Source organism: Styela clava, chromosome 11 (assembly GCF_964204865.1).
Source record: "Styela clava chromosome 11, kaStyClav1.hap1.2, whole genome shotgun sequence".
Taxonomy (NCBI): Eukaryota; Metazoa; Chordata; class Ascidiacea; order Stolidobranchia; family Styelidae; genus Styela; species Styela clava.
The window spans coordinates 10,152,955-10,173,230 of NC_135260.1; the positions used below are offsets into that span (position 1 = coordinate 10,152,955).

Below are 20,276 nucleotides of genomic sequence, written 5' to 3' on the forward strand. Positions count from 1 at the left end.
AATGAAAATATGAATCAAGATTCGTATGGCATTTTCTCGTGTAAGTTCCCAATTTTTCCAATAAAAAAGTAGTAGAACATACCTAACACACTACTTTGTATTCACACTGCTTATTCGAACCGAACAAAGAACTCACTGACATGTATATATATTGTACTACTTCGTAGAACCGGAAAGTTTCTGTCTCGGCATTTTCTATGCAATTTATTACACCACTGGTGAGGATTTCAACCTGAGATATGTAACCTATGATGGAGACACCATTGCACTAGATCATTGCGCTTGCGCCCACCGGGATATAACTTTAAATTCTTCATCTTGTGGAAAGCAAATGAGCGGGAGCTGATCGTGATTCGATCTTTGAAGTCGGTCGATTTCTTGATAATAATAAGCAGGGTATCCAGCGAGAGTTGACTGACGTTTATGCGCATAATGGTAAATACAGACAATAGTTGCAATAATTGTTACATACTCCGAGACAGGAGAAGCGAAAGATTTTCTCATAGTTGAAGTTGACATTTAGAAAAGTCCGAATGGACGTCGTGGATTTGGAACGCATTTGGTGAGAAATGTTCAAGATTGAATATTCAATACATATATATCAAGAATACCCGATCTACCACCGATATTTATATTTTATTGATGACTGTTTTTCTTGGTTGACGAAATGATTAATCTCTCTCTGAGCTCGGCGGTGTGGCGCATCGTGCTAAGCGTTAGGAATACGCCTGCCACCGCATCTCTGATTACCTTGCGTGGGTTCGCATCCCATGCGGGGATGATAATGTGCAAGAGGATTGCTGGACTACTCGCCGCTATATAGTGGTTAACGTAACATCTGGTCGGTTACGGCTTCCTCCACCATCAAGTCCATGCTTCCGAAAACAAATAACTGGCAAACTAATCCCATACCCGACCTGATAACAGGGCGAGGGGCCGTGGTTCGCCATATGATTAAGCCGTCTTATCGGCTTTCCTCTCCCCGGGATAAATATGTAAATCCTTAATCCTCTCTCTCTCAATAAGATACCATCTGCTCTTTAGGTTGAGATCTAAAGAAATAAAACTCGATAGAATGACGTCATTGGGTTGTGAACATTCAAGTTTATTTTCAAACTGGCAAAAAGTACAAACTCAAATTCAACCAAAAGGGATTAAATAAGACATGGACAGGTAGTTATTCGTTCCCAACAAGAGGCACAAAAAAGAATTAAATCACGTTAAAAATAAAATAAAAAGGACACGTCAACCTATGGCGTCACAGTTAAACCAAAGTAGCTCATGTCACATATTTCAGAAATTCACTTTGATTTTTTGTAATTATGGACATGAGGCCCTATCTTGGTCCGAATTTTAAAGCAGACATGTATTAGTTTTGATTTTCAGTTGTGCATCACGTCCATTTTAGGTTGTCTGTACAGATCTAAAATTTACAAATATGTGATTTCGCCCTAAAGCTAGGAATGTGACAAATTATTTTGGTTCAACTGTGACGAAATAGTCAATGCTTTACATCGTAAAGATGTTTTAATGGTAGGTGCAACATAACTGCGAAAGAGAGAGAAAAACACTTCACCACATCAAGGAGCCAAAGTTATCTAATTAAAAATTATGATTATTTCAGAATTATCTAGGTACAGTATTTCAATTTTGGAGTATTGCTGGCACTACAATATATGCAATCAAGAACAAAACAATTTGAAGGACATTAACACAACAGCTTAAAACATAAAAACAAATACAATTACCACAATCAACTAACTACATTGCAAAATTCATTATTAACAAACAAATAATCATTAAACGAATTGAATTCATCAGAAAGGTCACAAAAGATTACGATTTATGGTGAAGATGAATCCGAAGTTCAATCCATAGAATTGAGGGGAGGCTTTCTAATAAAACTCATGACCTATGTCAATTGCATGAAAAAAAAATGAAGTATACTGGTTGAATATAATGTTTGGAGAAAGTCAGAATAACATCCAATGCATTTTTAATTGAAGGAGGAATTAAAATTAAGTGTTGGCTGTGCATAAGCAATTGTAACTTTGTGTCAGATAAAAATTAATCCAATTAATATTATATACTTAGAACTTGGTTATTGGACACAAAGTACATACATAAAAATGGCTTCTCTGCGACTAATTGTCCAACTGATTTCAAATTTTAGTGCTTGAAACCATTAGGATATCACTTTAATTTTATTCATATTTTCTTGGAGCCCTATGGGGCCAGATATATAACAAAAAAGTTTATGGTTTCACTTTGAGTTTTAAGAACAGGCTTGTCTGCTATCTTCTACTCTGAAGCCCTCATGATAACGGTACTGATGCGCGGATTTGTATCCATATATTTTGAGTACTGATGTCTTTCTTAGTATGTGATATTTTCAGTTATCATCAAAACAGTCTGTATTTATTGTGATATTAAAAAACCGACTTGAAAAGAAAGCCATTAATAACATATCTAATTCGAATAACATGCTTTAAACTGATTGAATTATTGGAAAATCATTGTTAATTGAGAAAACATGTCATTGTGTATTAGTGAACGTATATGAAAAAGAACAAAACCTGGACATCATGGCAAGAAACAATCAAATTTGTGTCAGAATGTATGGAATTTCATATACATATACCTGATTTAGAAGTATGTGAAATTTTATGTGCTTGCGGACTTAAAGATTAGGGGTTAATATAATATACCAATCAATGAGTATATGTTCTCTCGCTGAGAATTTATTTTTAAGACACTTCGGCAATTCGATCTGTAATCATGCCAATGCCCAGTCAGATTTCAAATTGGATAATTTGGTATTTGTTAATTACCCTAAATACTGATGCATAAATTTATAGGAGCCCTTATAAAACAATGACCAAATTAAACAACGAGGAATGGGATCATACAACGATAGATCAGACATGGATTGCGAAGTCTTATTTACGTCCCGTATTTTTAACGCAATAAAATAGTCCAACAACTTCACTAATAGCAATATCGTTCAATGAGATGAATATTTGATTCTTTTTTCATAAGGTTCATCCTTTAGTTTTATTAATTTTTGTTGAATATCAGGTGATAACTTGAGTTTCTTCGGATGTTCCCAAGTGAATTCAGATCTTCCAAAATGACCGTAATGTGCAGTCCTGTGATAAATCGGTGCCTTCAGATTAAGGTCCCTGAAAATAAAAGTATAAATTTAATAATATTGCCTGGATAATATGAATAAATGAAAATTTATAAAAGCGAAAAAGAATGATAATAGGATGGGCGTTTAGTTCATAGATAAAAACAACAATACCATAGGTTGTTATTCATTCATTTTGTGATTTAGGAAAACAAAATATTTTAAGCTCGACTCAAAAGATAAAAATTGTCTATTGATCTGTATCTGATCAAAGTTGTTTTGAAAGTTCCATAACTAGTTGTAAGATAATTTCATTTTTATTTTGTTACCAATAATGCTATTCAACGACGATCTGCAAAATGGAATGTGGTCTAAGTATTTCTTTCATAAAAATACTTGAGTCATTTCACTAGCAATTGGTTATTTACACCAGCGACCCAGCGTGATGTGAGATATTTGGAGTTTAAAATGATACAGATGTATCTGCAATATTGGAAAGTGTCCAAACATTTTTAATCTTTGCTGCGGTCAATTGAGGATGTAACACAGTCTAATCAATATGCAATGTCTGTACAATAAAAAAGTCATAAGAAATGTGTTATTGATTAATTCAATTAATAAAGAATTAAAGATAATGAGGCACGATTTAAATATCTTCCATTCTTAATAAAGTAAGAAGTACTCACGTTTGTCAATGTCAAGTTTGTCAATGTCAATTAATATTGTGACAAAATGCATACACGATTTAAAGTTCTAATGCTATACATTTCAAAGGGGGTGTGACAGACTGACAACCAATCAATATTGATAATATCAAACAAAGAATTTCATAGTTTTGAAGTCTGGTCTGGAAACAGAACTTAGGGACAAATGAATCACAGTTTTGTGTTTTACAACTTATTGTGCAGAAATCAGTAGAACACAATAAAAACATGTTTACTCATAAATTGTTCAACATTCATTCGTCTGCTATATTAAGTAAAAAATGAGTCAGAAATGAGTTTTTTAGACTATTTGTGAAAAAAAATTTGTTGTGAACTATCAAGTTTAAAAAACTAATCCAAAGCAAATAAGTTCTTTAATATAGTTTTTATTATTAAGTATATATTGAGTTAAAAATGAGTCATAAATAAATTTTCTAGACTATTTGCAAAAAAAATGTTTTTTGAACTGTTAAGTTCAAAGTTAAGTTAAGTTCATGCAAACTGCCAAGTTCAAAAAAGTAATAAAGAATAAACAAGTTCTTCAATATAGTCCTTAAACGATCATTTCAATCTTGATATTTGTAGCCCACATTGTTTTGTATGATAACCACATGAGTCTTTGAAGACAAAAAGGGCAAATATTGACATTCTGAAGACATTTTTATTTGATAATATTAATTATGAAAAATTAAATGCCTTCATAGATTACATTTTTATCATTTTTCAAAACAACTTTTTCAATTTTCGCCCCGATGGATTAACGCTCCCCAACATTTATTGTGATAATTAAACAAATAAGATTTTGAAGAATCAAAATTTGTGGCTTTACTTAATATTGACTGCTATCGAAAGATGTTAAAGAATTCCGATATCTTTGCACTTTGATTAACTGATTTTTTCGTTAACGTTGATGTATCACAAATTACTACGTTTGGGTGAAATACTAGCCATTGTCGAGGGTGACTCAGCAAAAAGTACATTTCTCATCTTATTTCTATGTAAGACACACAACATTTTTAAAATTTGAAATATACAGCAATATAGTGCTAAATCCAAGACAGGATATATATACCGGTATTCCTAGTAAGATTTAGTTTTTATCTGCCGTACGAATGAGAATATTACTGATTTTCAGTTAAATTGTGAATTGCCAGAGCGCTCAGCTGTATTTATTTGTTTTAGTGGGCAGGTGCCTGAAATGACAAAAAATTTCAAAACGAAGCAAATAGATGTTTTGAAACTATTTTGATGAGTCATTGTGACATAATATGAATTCATTTCTTTGCCAAATATTGGCGGTAATCAGAAGAAGTAATTCATTTTTGTGATCATATGTTTTGAAATCGGTCTGTATGAGTGCATCGCTCTTAGCAATTGTATAATTCAGAAAAAAAATTAACAATACACGAATATCACAAATCTCACAGGAACAGAGATATTCTTTATTGTTTAAATATGGAGGGCAAGATAAACAAAACAAAATTTCAATCTTGTGAAAAATTTCGATTAAAATTTTTTTCTTAAGAACTGCAATAATCAGTCCTACTGAACAGCTTTGATATATGAAAACTTGTGTAATTTTTCATTTTAAAATGTTTTCACAAATACGAATATTGATGTCCTACACTGGTCGGTCATTACAATGTTCCAAATGTATGATTTCTAAGTTTTGTTTCACAATATTATTTTGAACCGGCTGCAATGCATATAGATTTTGCACCAGTTTCTTATACTTTATTAATCTTGTATTTACAGGGCGACCCATAAAAACGGAACCCACAAATTTCCTAATTACTTTCATGAAAACGGAGTAAATTGTTTGATTTTGATAACACTTGAAACTTCTGTTTCTGCATGATCGCACCCCGAAGTTTCATGAATCTAAAACGTTTTTCAGAAAATTTATGTTCTCTCTAGGAAATGTTTCAAATGACCCCCTTTCAATAAAGATAGACTTGTACCCGTTGCGAACATTTTCGAAGTCACTGGTTTTTGGTATAATTTAAGAATTTTATAACAGATTTAGTTAATCATAATATAATACAGCTTTTCACTTATCATATTAAATTGAATTGAACTGCTTATATATTTGTTGATACATGAGAAACATGTAAAAATCTATATATTGATATAAGTATTTCAGAGGCTTCTCGTAACTTTGTTCAGACATGAGTCTCCTTTACTTCTAGGGTGATAATGTGCGATTTGCTTCGAGAAAACGCTAAATAAGATTAATCTTAAAAAATAGAACAGTACTAAGGTAAGTAAATGATGCATACTTTACAATAACTCCAGGCCTCAGATCAAAATTGTCATTCACTACAGTCAGTAGATCGCTGTCATGAAGATGAGATGTACCATAAGAACTCACAAAAATAGATAGAGGATGAGCAATTCCAATTGCATAGGAAACCTACAAGAAAAAAGGAATAAATATAAATTGTAAATTTTTGTAATTATTAATATGAGAAGCGATTATATAGGTTATAAATAAATGATTAATTGATGAGTAGGTTTAGGTTAAATGTCACACTTAATTACAGGTTGGCTCCTTCGCACTTTGTAGAATTTGTATTTTGGTTTATTTTACAGATTGAAGACAGACATCAATTTATCATACCATAATAACATATCAGAATGTTAATGGACGATAAATCTGAAAAGGCTACCAAGACACCGTTAAAAATATGAAAAATGTAAAACTTATTTAACATATCCTAAACTGAAGTAATGAAAATGAAATATTACAATAATTAGCGACAAGAAGTATTGATGGATAAGGGCAAAACGGAGGAAATGCCTGCAATAAATTTAGGAAGGAAATGAATCAAACGGAACAGTGACAACTGTAGCTTCACACATAATTGATCAGGAAACAAACTAAGATGAAAGGAAGACTGTTTAACCCAATCCGAGAGCATTAAATAAGATTTATTGATTGAAAAACGTAACGGTTTAATATCAGATCATTATTGACATTCAACGGACTGACCCAATAAAATAAAACATTTGAAATATATTAATATAATTTGAATTCTTCAAACAAAAAGCTTCTTAAATACAGCATGATTACAAACCTGCACTAAAACTCGACGACAAAGTCCAGCAGTTACAAGAGATTTTGCAACCCATCTTGCAGCGTAGGCAGCGGATCTATCAACTTTTGAGAAGTCTTTACCAGAAAATGCTCCTCCACCATGAGCTCCCCAACCTCCATAAGTATCAACTATGATTTTTCGTCCAGTGAGTCCAGCATCACTCTGAAGAAAAATGATGAAATCATAAGCTGACAGGAAGCAGAGATGGCTATATAGTCTCCCCCCCAAATTTAAAAAAAAAAAAACATAAATTTCTCAATTATCCATTATTTAACATTTGACCTAAATTATCCATTATTTAACATTTGACCTTCGATCATGAAAGAGTGTACCCAAGTTCAAGTAATCTGGGACGCTTTTCACAAAAGCTGTTCCCTCTAGTATTTTTCCAAATCTTGGATTAGAAAACAAAACATGAAAAGATTTATATTTGCACAGCTTTTCTGAATATTTTTGCAATTCCTATAAACTACAGAATTCTTTCTTTTTTAAATATTTCAAAACAAATTATGTTGAACTAAAATTTTGTAAGTTTTTATTTTTGCTCAGCGTTAATTTCCATCATGAAATATGGATTTTCTTGTATTTGCAACCCACAATTCTGTTTATTGAGATAGTTCAAATATAGCATTGTAATGTTCTATTTATAAAGTATATTAAATGTACATATTATGTTTGACAAAGACATTTATTTAAACACTTTTAACAAGTAAGTAAGTTACACTTCAATATACATTTCATCCATAACACGATTGAAATAGCACACAATGAACCCAATTCAACAACATGATGGGTTCTTTAGTATCCAGATGAAACAAATAACTTGCAAACTAGTTATATCCTGCTTAAACCGGTTTTATCCAGAATAATCAGTTGTCAGATAAAAATCTACAGTCAATATTAGCCTTCCATAAAATGTTTATCCTATTTTAACGAGTAGCATAAAATGGAATTATTTGGAGTCATTTAAACTTGGCAAATCAATTTGTAAAAATCCCAATCTCTGTTATTTTTAATAAAACTGTTTCAGTAATTTTTAAGAAAAATTTGAAAATTGAGATGATAAAAACTGTGATGATGATGATCAAGAATCCTCTAAATCAATGGATTTTATCATGTGTGATAGTAATATGCTTGATCTCTATCTGAAGCATTCATATAAATAATATTACTATTGCAGTTGGATTATGTGGAATTGTGTAACATGTGAATTTCAAACAACTTTTTTGTTTTCAACTTCATTGTGTCTGCTGATGAGATGACGTACATCCAGTTTTATAACTTTTCTAGTTGTTTGTGAGAAAATAGATGACTAAGGTGTTCTCTATCTGTCTGAGTTTAGGTGAGTTACATGAGAAGAACAAGCAAAAATTCTCACCTCAACTTTGAGCAAACAAACCCACTCAAACAATTTGTTTGAGAAGCAACAAAACACCTCAGTATTACTCAGTTTGCAAGACCTCTGCATATTTTCGAGCAAACAAAACCTACTCAACCTATTTGATTAACAGCAAAACACCTCAAACTCACAGATTAGCAAAACTCAGGACCAGTCTCATGCAGACATGACGTTCACTTAAAAAACAACAAAACACCTCAGGACTACTCAGTTTGCAAGGCCTCTACATTTTTCAAGCAAACAAAACCTACTCAACATGTTTGATCAACAGCGAAACACCTCAGACTCACGAGTTTGCAAAATTCAGCCCACTCTCACGCAAACAAGACTTACTCAAACATCTTGTTTAATAAACAGCAAAAATATGTCAGAGTACTCAAAAGAGTTCGTAAGCCCCTTAACTAATAAAAAGAAACAATTCAATGAGTAACAGCAAAACACCTTGGGACGGATTGGTCTGCAAAATTCACACCCACTTTCAGCAAACAGAACTCACTCAAAACAGATTACACACAGTAAATAGAAAAATACCTCACTTGCTACTCAGTTCACTAAGTACCCTATAAACAGATTATCACCAATTACAATGTACTTTTTGGAATATCACTACCAGCAAATTATGTAGAAAAATTATCATTACAAGATAAAGCAATTAAAGTTGTATCAATCTCATATTGCTGAGAAGATGTGTATAATAACATTAATCTTAATTGAAATAATTTGATTCAATTGAAGATGTGGTTAATCAGTTTGAGCTGAAATGAAGAAATATAACCAGCATGAAAAAATGTTTAAACCCAATCAATACAATTTTGATGTATTTTTAATAAACTCTGAAATATTAGGACCACACTTTAATGAAATCTTTCAGTAACCATGGTGAAATTTTTTTGAAAGACCTAATCAGACACATCAATGTCTCTCCTATTCCTTAGTATCAAATGCAAACATGTATCGTCAACGATGAAATGGCGGAAAGCTTTGGAGTATTTGATGTATAAGAAAATAAATATATTTCTAAATGTGAATGCAGCATGGCTAAGATTTATGAAATCCAAATCCGTTATAAAATACATTCATTTCATTGGTTGTTTTTCAAAATCAAACGAATGAGAGATAGATATTCCTCCATCGCCGCCACTCCTCAAGCACGCCCCTGTTTACAATAATTTCAATTTTCGCACAATTGCAGACGACAAAGTTTCTGTTTACAGTGGCAACAGGTACAAGATCCAAAATATTACAAAAGTACAGACACATTTATTGATAACATCTAGCAAGCAAGCATGTGACATGTAATTTTAGAATCACAAACAATGCTATTATTTGAACTCAGGTTTGTCTACTAACTTAATGAGCAGAGTTTAATATTGTACAATCGGTGGAGTAGATTTTATCACCTCCTATACCAAAGGATTGAATAAATAATATCAATACAACGAATTGTGAGTCAGAAGTCAAATCAATTTTCCCAGTTCGCAAACTACATAAGGACACTTCTAACTATGAAAGATTAATTATGATTCGGTTACCTGATAAAAATCATTCGACAAAACTTTTAAACATTTTATACTTTTAAACATTTTTCTACTTTTAAACATTTTACTTTTAAACCAATTTAATGAGATTTTCATATTTAGGATAGATGTAAAAATCCCAACAAGCGTCTCGAGTAAAAATCATGGTAAAATTATGTGCCACATAAAGTGTCCTCACAAATGATATCAGCCTAACAGTGATATTCTATACTGACTGCAGACTCCCTAACCTTTTTCCTTACCTCAAACTGAGACTAAAGTACATGAAAAAAGCCTTAATCACTTTCCCATAATCAAATCAAGATACTGAAACATAAAATACTTTATTTTGACACAAAACAGGCACATTTAAAGCATATGCTTCTGCAACAATTAAGAATACGTAACATTTAGTAAAATTTTAAAAATTCTGCAACATTATGAGAACAAAATCGGAAACAAATTGAAAAAATAAATTGCGGATGCAGTAAGGCAGAGTTCAAGCATTAAAATCAAGATTACTGTACCAAAAGCTGTATTACATTTATAAGCACCCACGGTATAATACAATATTGACATACGGTACAAGTTTAACACAACAAATTAAAAAAATATATTTTAAATTGTTCATAATCCCCAGGACGGTGTGGAAAATACGTCTAAAAGTGGGACGTTTTAAAATTGGAATTTTACTCATAGGCATGGATACCATATACAATTATGGTTCTTGATAAAACAATTGATAAAAATTTTCTTTGGCACTTATTATGGACGAATATGATGACATAGGAAATAAAATTACATTGATCTATTGCGGGTAAAATTATAGAATGAGGATGACATAACTATAATGCATGGAATATATCATAGTTCCTCTTTTATATCAAAAATATTTTAGATTGAAAAAATTGCTACACACCCACACACATATTCAATAGAAAGAACATCAAAGAAAAAAAGCATATTTCCTGAAGATAGTTTGGACCCAATATTAATCATAAAATTAAGGACAGAGTATAAGACTAAATTCATTATGAAAGCTAAGGGCGTTCATTTTCAATTTAGAACCATTTATCATTTATATCCAATTATTGTTTTGCATCCTTTCAGTTTTTCTTTTGCAAATTGATGTAACTGTATACTAGTTAAAAATTTATGAAACATGTTTATCTAAATGTAATAATTAATTAGTGTCTAATAAGCGATCTTCCTAACAAATTAGGGCACAGAGTATATTCTAAATAATAGCGCACACAATGAACAGGGCATGAATGAAAAATTTAATTACCGTAGGTCAGTGATTTCCAAACCAGCCAGGGGCCAAAACTAGAAGGGAAAGGATATTCGTGGGCCGGGAAATGGCCCACAAAGGGCCAGTGTGTATAATTAAGATACCGGTATAATTGCTTAGACTGTGATATTGCCGTATCAAATGGCAGTATCTAGAACGAAAAAAGATAAAAACATGAAGTTTTTAAACTTTTTCACTCAAGTTCGGCAGGCCATATTAAATCGTTACAGCCCGCAGTTTGGGAACCACTCTATTAGGTAGTCTGAAAAATATTAAAGAAAATTAGAATTGCCACTCACATATTGATGGATTACATTAAAAACAAATTGCATTTGTGGTGGAGTGGCCCTATATTAACAACACGTTTTAATATAAGATTATACTGAAAAATGCATAAAAATTTCTGACAATAACTTTTTATATTGTCAAGAAACGTTTAAAAAAAATTTGCAATCACAATCCACGTGTATAAACACATAACAGCAACGCAATAGGAGGTTTGATAAAATACAATCAACAAAGGCACGTATGGAAACAAATTTGTGATAAAATTTTGGGTGGAGTAACAAATCTATATAAAACACAAATAAATATAGCAATTTAATTCATTCAAAAATTAACGAGGCGATTTGCATTTTGGTGATGAAATGAGAGAATCCGATACAATAATGTACCACACTACATTATAAAGTTTTGATCGAATATTTAGCTTTATAGAAGATGCTTAGGAATTTTTATTGGTTTGACTTGTTCCCACTTGAATTCGTCATATCCGAAATGACCGTTGGTGCAGGTTTTATGATAAATTGGAGTTTTGAGATCGAGTTCTCTGCAAAAATAAAAAATGATCACTTTTTAGTTCGCCGTGGCACTATTTTTTAATAAAGGAATTGAGTCTTGAGTTCGCCCCAGAGATGTCCAAATTGAACCAAACATTCAAAATAGTAGTATAGCAAATTCTGGATTTTAAGAATTGGAAATTTTTGTTTGAAAATGTCTTTTTAAATATTTATTATCTTGTGATAGACAAAAAAGTAGTTAACTACTAACAAAATAAAATAGAGAATACTAAAATAATTTTAGAATGTGTTCGGAATAGTAAATTATTCAGTTTTGGCCATCCCTGTTTAGCACATTTATGAATTTAGTAAACTGAAACTAACCCAGAGTCGAGTTGAACGAGACAAGGTTTAAGTTTCATTTGCGTAATTGCGTCTATATGAAGGCTAGCAAACACCATTGTTTTTCATGCCAAATTTGCTATTCTGGTATTTTGAGTCATTTTTATATATAAGACTATTTTTTCTAAAATTTCTGCAACAGCTAGCTTATCTAACAAAAATAATTCCTGAAACATTTTTCCTTCGCTTTACTTTTCCAGAAGGTACACTGAATTAGGAATCAGAATACCTCCTCAATTATTAACAGAGAGTACCCTCGGTCTTATTCAATTTTAAAAAAATTCTGACAAAATATGAATCTTTTAATATTTTAAATAATGTACCATTAAAACAATAAAGTTTACCTGATAATAGCACCCGGTCTAAGATCAAAGTTGTGAGTAACAACATCATGAAGCTCTTTGTCAGAATATTCAAATGAAGTTCCGTAACTATGAATATATATTGCCATTGGTTCGGCAATACCGATTGCATAGGAAACCTAAAATGTAGCAAAAACATTAGAAACGGATATTGAAATAACTCACAAAACAGTTTTTTAGTCCAAAAACATACCTGAACTAAAACTCTTCTGCACATCTTGGCGGCGACAAGAGATTTTGCTACCCATCGAGCAGCATAGGCAGCAGATCGATCCACTTTCGATGGGTCTTTGCCGGAAAAAGCCCCACCACCGTGGGCACCCCATCCTCCGTATGTATCCACGATGATTTTTCTGCCAGTTAACCCTGCATCACCCTATTCAAGACATGATGTTGTGAATACAGAAGCCCCAAAGGCGCTTACTACTAATTTATATCATTTAGTATTAAAAAATATATCTAAGTATATACCTTGATTATTAAATCGTAATTGTATTGTAATTCAAGCAAAAAGCTTTCATCTTGCAATTAATTGGTAAATTAGCAGTATCAACCACACAATCATAATCTAATTTGAACCAACTAATGTGCTAACACAAGTCAGCTCTAGTATAATATTCTATACAACAGTACTTCATGCAAATTCAAATACATATTTCGGCACTGACAAATTTGAGGCCAGCTTATGCAAGACTGAATAAGGGTAAAAGTAGAGAGCGTCAAAAGCATCACCAGAAAAGGAAAATTAGACAGTTTAGAACTAGAAAATGGAAATACATCTGTTCACATAAATAATCTGTGAAACTAGCAGAAGAGAAATAATGGAACTGGATAATAGAAAGAAGGAGGTCTTGTTGCATTCAAATGTGACAAGCAGTAAAAGAAGCAGAAATCACCAGTCCAGAGAAAGTCAAATTTCAAAATTTGAGCAGCTTACAAGGCGAACTAGAACATGTATAAAATAATAGAATAACAATACAGAGAAAGATATGATCGGAACTCCTAACGACAACACGAATGAACAAGATGTCCTCGTGCAAATTGTTTGGAAATTTAAATTTACAATCAGTCGCTCTGTAAAATGCTCACTGATAATTTTTGGTTTATTTTTGTATCATTCTCATCCAATTTTATGGATTACGCAAATCATGGGAAAATTTTCGCTACCACCAAGAACACAATTATGATATTGCACATGAAATCTCTTACAGATTATTGCTATTACAACACATGCTCCAAGATTATGTTTTGCAGTTATAATTGTTTGAGCTAGCTAGCACCATCAACTCACCAATATACCGTATGTAAATTTAACAATAAATCACTATTGCTTCTGCCTTTTAAAATCTTTCTACCTGCTACCAGCCTATCACTCAATAATATAATTATTGTTTGCAAAACACTGTTTAATTATCAGCCCACAAAATTAATTCATGTTCCAGGCAAATATCTTCAAATCACATCGGCTTTTCTAGAACAGCATATAATATCAACCGTGTTTGTAATTGCTGTCTTACACATGCACAAATTTCGATATATGGCTACTACCATTCATCCTTAAAATTATGATTTTTTAATGTGAATTGGCACTGTGGTACTGTGATAAACAGTTGTATTTTTGAGTATTTAAATTACATCTTTTATATAAACTTCGACTGAATGAATTGATTTATTTTGTCTTGTTTTTTTTCACTGAAGATTAGTGTAAATGTGACTACAATGCAGCAAATTATACAAATTATCATTTGAATTTAATATGCTGCACAGGTCAAATTTCAATAAAAGCAGTCAAGAAATTACTTAGACTAAAAAAATTATTACTAATATTAAGATAATCAATACCTATTCTTGGATAAAAAATTTGTGGATAAGGTACAATTATGTGTTTGTCAATTTTACTATAGAAATTTTTTCTAACTTTCAACTGATAATTTTGCTGCAAAATATCTAAGCGTGATTAAAATTATTTGCAAAGCACACTTCCAAAAAATAAATTGTTTTTGATATAGAAGTTATCCTAAAGCCAACATGGCAAGAATAAAATATCAGCATGCATATTAAAAATTGGCAATCGATAAATACACATCTATCACCAAAAATAAATCACCCATACAGAAATCAAATCAGGATAAATTAAAAACATGTATACAATTGAAAAACTAACCTGTGGTCCACCGATGGTAAATTTTCCAGATGGTTGAATATGGTAAACAGTATTCTTATCCAAATATTTTTCTGGGACAACTTCTTTCACAACCTGATTGCAAAAAAAAGAAAATTCATTCCATCAATATTGACTTAGAACTGAAGCATCACTGGATATTTTCAAATATGATATCCAGGTTTTTCTCTGAACAAGGCTCTGCACAAACAGCCACTTCATTCTTAAAATGAAGACAGTTTCCAATATATCTTAACCAGTTGTTTTTTTATAATCAAGTTTATTAAAGTTTTTTGTACTTCATTAAATTCACTTTTGAATGCCAATTATTATTAGATGCACAAAGTACATCAAAATTCTTTTATCTAATCACATACTAAGGACTCTATGCACACTCTGTAACATATGGGAATAAAAGTACTAAAAGTTTAATTAGAAATTTCAACAAATGCTGCGAAAAATTAAAATTACTTTTTCAGCTCCTAAGGATTTACCAATAACAATAATAGGCTTAATTTGAATTTAAGCCAGTTATTCGCTTGATGAAATTAAAATTGAAACTTCTGACGATGACTAAGGGATATTGTGATGACTGTGTGTTGCATCACTCTGGTTTTTAAAATTATATCTTAACAAGTTACTTTAATAACAACATCGACATGGTATCGATACTCCAGGCTATTTCAAGTATCCTTTAATTATATTTTCAACAAATCTAATGTAAACATTTCAGTTGTTCAAGGACTAAAATAATTTTATTAGAAGAATACTATAATTTAAGTTTTTCCAACAGCTTTCTTTGTTACTTATCCTACCTAAAACATTATTTCACAAAATTTTATTATTTTAGAAAATATTAACACCCGTATAGATAGACAACATACCTTATCCATGAGCTCCTTCCTTAATTCATTGATTCCTATATCAGGGCTATGTTGAGCAGAAATAACAATTGTGTGAACACGGAGTGGGATGACGGCTCCATCATCGAGTTTATGTTCAATGGTAACCTGAAGAAAATAATTTGGTTAGTACTTGATAAATGCAGGTGTATCGATATTAGATTTTCAACAAATATACATAATCAAAACTATTAAACTTTTTCCCGAAATCGAGCACAGAATAAAATGAATATCATCAACGAAGACTGGAAACAATTGAATATGATTGTTTTCGACGTTAGATTGCGAGGCCGAAAATACTGATATCCATTGTTCTCTAAAGCAATAAAACTACCTATCCTGTATTTCACTGTCGATTACAACATACTTTTATGGCTACAAACGTTAACTCCATAAAAAACAATCTAGCGAAGCTGGCATATTTTAAAGGTTTAAGATATTTTTGGAAACAAAATATCGAAGTTGCTTAAAATCATCAATTCGATCTTAAATCTTGCCTTGGTTTATTAAACTTAAATATGGAACTCAAATTTCAAACTTGAACAACTATTAAAAATATTTTTTTTTCAAATTCAGAAAGTCTTTGTTTTTGTCAAATTCAGGTTTTCATAGTTCATTCATAGTTCAGCTACCGTTTAAGCCCAATTTAAATTAAAGAGAACTAAATGAATAGCAAACTGCAGGTGGAATATTTGGGTCTTGGAATCAGGTGTAACCAGCTCAGAATGCTTAATATTTTGATTTAAGATACAAGTGCAAATATAGGGATCAATATGTCATTTGGCGTACTTGGGTCTTCGAATCTGGTCTGAGCCAGCCTAGAGTACCATCACGTCTCAATTCGGCCATTTTTTCATTTAGTCTATGTGCGAGAATGACAGTCAATGGCATGCATTCTTCTGTTTCATCTGTTGCGTAACCAAACATCAAGCCTTGATCTCCTGCTGCAATGTCTTCATCTTCTTTACCAACATGAACTGCACCAGCTATATCTGGACTCTGTTGCTCGAGTGCAATCAATACATTGCAAGTTTTATAGTCAAATCCTATTGAAGAAAAAGTGTGGAGTGAGAAATCATTTATATTATGGTGTGGGACATATAAAACTGTTTATGATGGAAAATCTGTAACCTATAGGGACATTTTTTAGACTAGAACAGTAAACAATACGTATTATAATTTACAGAAGGATTATGCCTTACAGGCATGCCACTCCATTGCAGCATTTAAGTTCTGTTTGCAGACACTGCAATCAATCATAAATGCACAGATTCCTACTAAGTTAACATATAATTTACTTAAAAATGTTATCATTTGACTTTGTTATTATTTTTCTCCCAATTATAAAAAAAATTTGGACCTCCTGAAGTGTGCGCACCAAGATAGCGCACAACCTGAACTCAGGTTGAGTACCAGGTTAGGGTTCAGGTTGTGCGACATCTTGGTGTGCGTACTTCAGGAGTACCAAAAATTTGTGGACATCTTGTATATAATGAAAAAAAAAGTATATGCTTAAACAAAGACTTTATATTATCAATAGAACAATGGCATGCCTTTTGCTGAGTCATCATATCCAATCTTCTTTACTGCTTCACGAATAACTTTTTGGTAATCAACTGATGCAGTTGAAGTGATCTCTCCTCCAACGAGAATCATTCCAGTCTTTGCAAATGTTTCTGAATGAATTGTTGATAATAAATATTAGTAAGAAAGCAAATCTATAAACTATACATGTGTTGTAAAAAGAAAAAAGAAACACATACCACATGCAACTTTGGCATCTGGATCTTGTTTCAAATGAGCATCCAAAACTGCATCACTGATTTGATCACAGATTTTATCTGGAAAAACAAAAAATATTTCAATCATGTTACAGATGCTAGACTACTTCATCGGTGTTATATGAACAAAGACGAAGAACAACAAACAAATACTGAAAACAGCAAGCAGAAAGAGAAACAAAAAAATGTACTGGCAAAAACAGCACATTTCAAGCACATAATTGAAGAACTACACACTTAAAACAGTAATAGATCAAATTTTGATATTACTGTAGAAAAATACCGTTCAGATTTATGATATTATATAATATAGAAAGAAATATCTGTGAACAAAATACAGAAATATAATATTGATGTAAAAGTTTAATGGTTTACCTGGATGTCCTTCCCCAACAGATTCAGAAGTGAAAAGGAATGTGTCACCATGACTTCCGTGGTGTTGTGCATTGCCTCCGTTAATATAACCGTTCATGATTTTGTATTTTTCAATGCAGGCCTTCTGAAGATAGTTTCAATGCAATCAATTTTTAGCTTGAAGAAGTCGAGAGTCGGCAATTTGTAAGTTATAACGTTAATAAAATTCAATAATAAATTTACTGCAGAATCACTAAATACAGAAACAATCAACAAATTTAAATTTTCACTGGACCAAATTATAAAAAGCTGCACTCTAACTGCGCAGAGCAAAATACGCCTAGCCACTACTGTCTAACACTAGCGCGCGAAATACAAAATACAATAACATCGGCACGTGCAAATCAAAGCTAGTCTGGCAGCGCACACCCCCGTCGCAACTAATCCAGAAGAAGGACGAGAGAGAACATTTCGTCCTTATATATGACTGAACACGTGACGTAATATTTCTTCTCGCTCGTTCGATTAAAAATGCTTCATCTTTCTGACAAAGCTACTCGGCAATTTTGTCCTCGCAAAAGCGGTTTGGCGTCATTTCGAAGTCAGTCATCGCTGTGTATATGTAACAATGCAATATATTAAAGAACAATATAGCACCAACTGGGTAAAGCTACTTGTTGTATGCTATTTACTGTCGCAATTTGGAAATCTATTTGAAACTGTTTCATTTGATCAATGCAACTACTTATATAACCGTAAATAAATACTAATCCATATAACTTCTTTTGGGATGATGATGATGGTGAAGTAAAAATAAAAAATGTAAAGTCGTGGTAGGACATTAATGGAAAACATTCAAGCGCACCTATGATTAAAAAATTACTGTTTGGAAGTACATTCTAATAACCTCATTCGATATTATATAGGGTTCTGTCAACTTCACTGAAGCTGTGTAAATATGTCAAGTTCCGTTTTCAGGCAAATCAAACACTTAATGATACTCTCGGGTGAAATCTAAGAAATGCAATTCAAGCGGTTTGACAGCATTGTGTTTCTAATGTTATAGTAGGTAACCCAAACCGACATTGATAAAATCACCGAAAAGGTCTTCACTCGGAGTAGACTGAAGAAACATGAGGCTATATTACACCCTCAGCTCAGCTTTGGTTAGAAATTCAACTTTCGGAGGTTGAAATCTACAGTTCTTGAGCCGCGTATGTTATATTTTCACCAGCTTATGCTCCATTGAATAATTGCAAAAACTCGTAATCTTGAGAGCACACTCAGACTTACGCAACATGTACATTAGAAAGGTTAGGCAATGAAACGCCTCGCCCCGGGAGCAACATTTAAACCAGCCAATATGCTGCCGCCACGGGAAATATTTATTTATCAGTTTGAGGTAATGCGAGATAATTATTGTTAAATAGCACAAAGGTTAATAGGAATACAAGCAACCACGAGTACAGCGCGTGGGGTTCCAGCAAAATGCAGTGGCAACCATTTAGGTGGGTCTTATCCCGGCCCACGTGGCGCGTTTGCTGTGGTAAACTGTGCAAACAATTCAACAAATAGACTAATTGTCGATGACAGGAATTTGCCTAACAGTTTGCGCACGATTAGTCAGTAGTTTCGACTGAAGTAATGAACTGTGCCGTGCTCACACAGTATAACCAATTTTCAACACTTGAAAGAGAAGTGAGATATTACTATTTCAAAAATCAGGAAATATCATCTGGACGGAATTTGAGGCGTTATGGAACTAGGGTAGTTTCTGCAGCCGCAGGCGAGGTTCAGGTGGAGAGATAGCTGGAGATCAGGAACTTCGTGATCCTGGTTAAGGCATACTTGGCCATTCAGGGATATAAAATTTAACTTTTCGTCAAACCACAAAACACATAGTATATAAACAAGACAGCAATGCTCAAATATATGGTCACGAAAGCCGAAACGGTGGTGGTAGCGCCATGCAATCAGTCACACCTGTCCATCAGACAGCAGTTAATGCAGAACCGCCACAAGTTGCGCAATTTTTACATTTGATAACGTCATCACACACAAAAGCGAATCCCAAATAGCCCACAGTTATCTAAAATAAACAAAAGTAATAGCCTTCTAGCGACAACAACAATCTTCAACAACTGAAAACGTCAATGCGATTGGTCCAGTTGGTAATTAGAAAACGACAACAAGAAATGTACAAAACGATCAATCGGTACATTTCGTTTCCAATAAGAAAATAAAATGTTTTCGGTAGATATCTGGGTGGCAACGATATAACCATTTGCGACTGGGTGGCAACGTTAAAATAAACAAAAGTAAAACCTTCTAGCGACAACAACAATCTTCAACACTTGAAAACGTTGATGATGCAGTTGGTCCAGTAGGTACCGGTA

At 32.5% G+C, this 20,276-nt stretch overlaps 1 protein-coding gene across 2 annotated transcripts; it reads right to left on the bottom strand.

Moving 5' to 3' along the window:
• Nucleotides 1-1,076: 1,076 nt before the first annotated feature.
• LOC120347189 (S-adenosylmethionine synthase-like) lies at nucleotides 1,077-18,159 on the bottom strand. Of its 2 annotated transcripts, none has more exons than XM_039417077.2 (9): nucleotides 17,902-18,159; nucleotides 17,509-17,586; nucleotides 17,299-17,421; nucleotides 16,535-16,791; nucleotides 15,728-15,853; nucleotides 14,847-14,939; nucleotides 6,912-7,094; nucleotides 6,114-6,247; nucleotides 1,077-3,182 (listed from the first exon to the last, which is right to left on the bottom strand). In XM_039417077.2, the coding sequence occupies exons 1-9, from the start codon at nucleotides 17,996-17,998 to the stop codon at nucleotides 3,005-3,007; spliced, it is 1,269 nt and encodes a 422-aa protein (XP_039273011.2). In that variant the 5' UTR covers nucleotides 17,999-18,159; the 3' UTR covers nucleotides 1,077-3,004. The 2 variants fall into 2 exon arrangements, with proteins under 2 accessions (XP_039273011.2, XP_039273012.2); XM_039417078.2 differs by lacking the exons at nucleotides 1,077-3,182; nucleotides 6,114-6,247; nucleotides 6,912-7,094 and adding exons at nucleotides 10,177-11,968; nucleotides 12,665-12,801; nucleotides 12,876-13,058.
• Between the last annotated feature and the right edge of the window lie 2,117 nt (nucleotides 18,160-20,276).

Bases quoted from the DNA above. Each gene is read 5' to 3' on its own strand.
- LOC120347189 (XM_039417077.2), bottom strand. From the start codon at position 17,998: ATGAACGGTTATATTAACGGAGGCAATGCACAACACCACGGAAGTCAT. The intron at 17,422-17,508 runs GTATGTGTTTCT...CAATTCATTCAG, and splicing joins AGATGCCAAAGTTGCATGTG to AAACATTTGCAAAGACTGGA. The intron at 15,854-16,534 runs GTACGCCAAATG...TATTTTCTTCAG, and splicing joins GACCAGATTCGAAGACCCAA to GTTACCATTGAACATAAACT.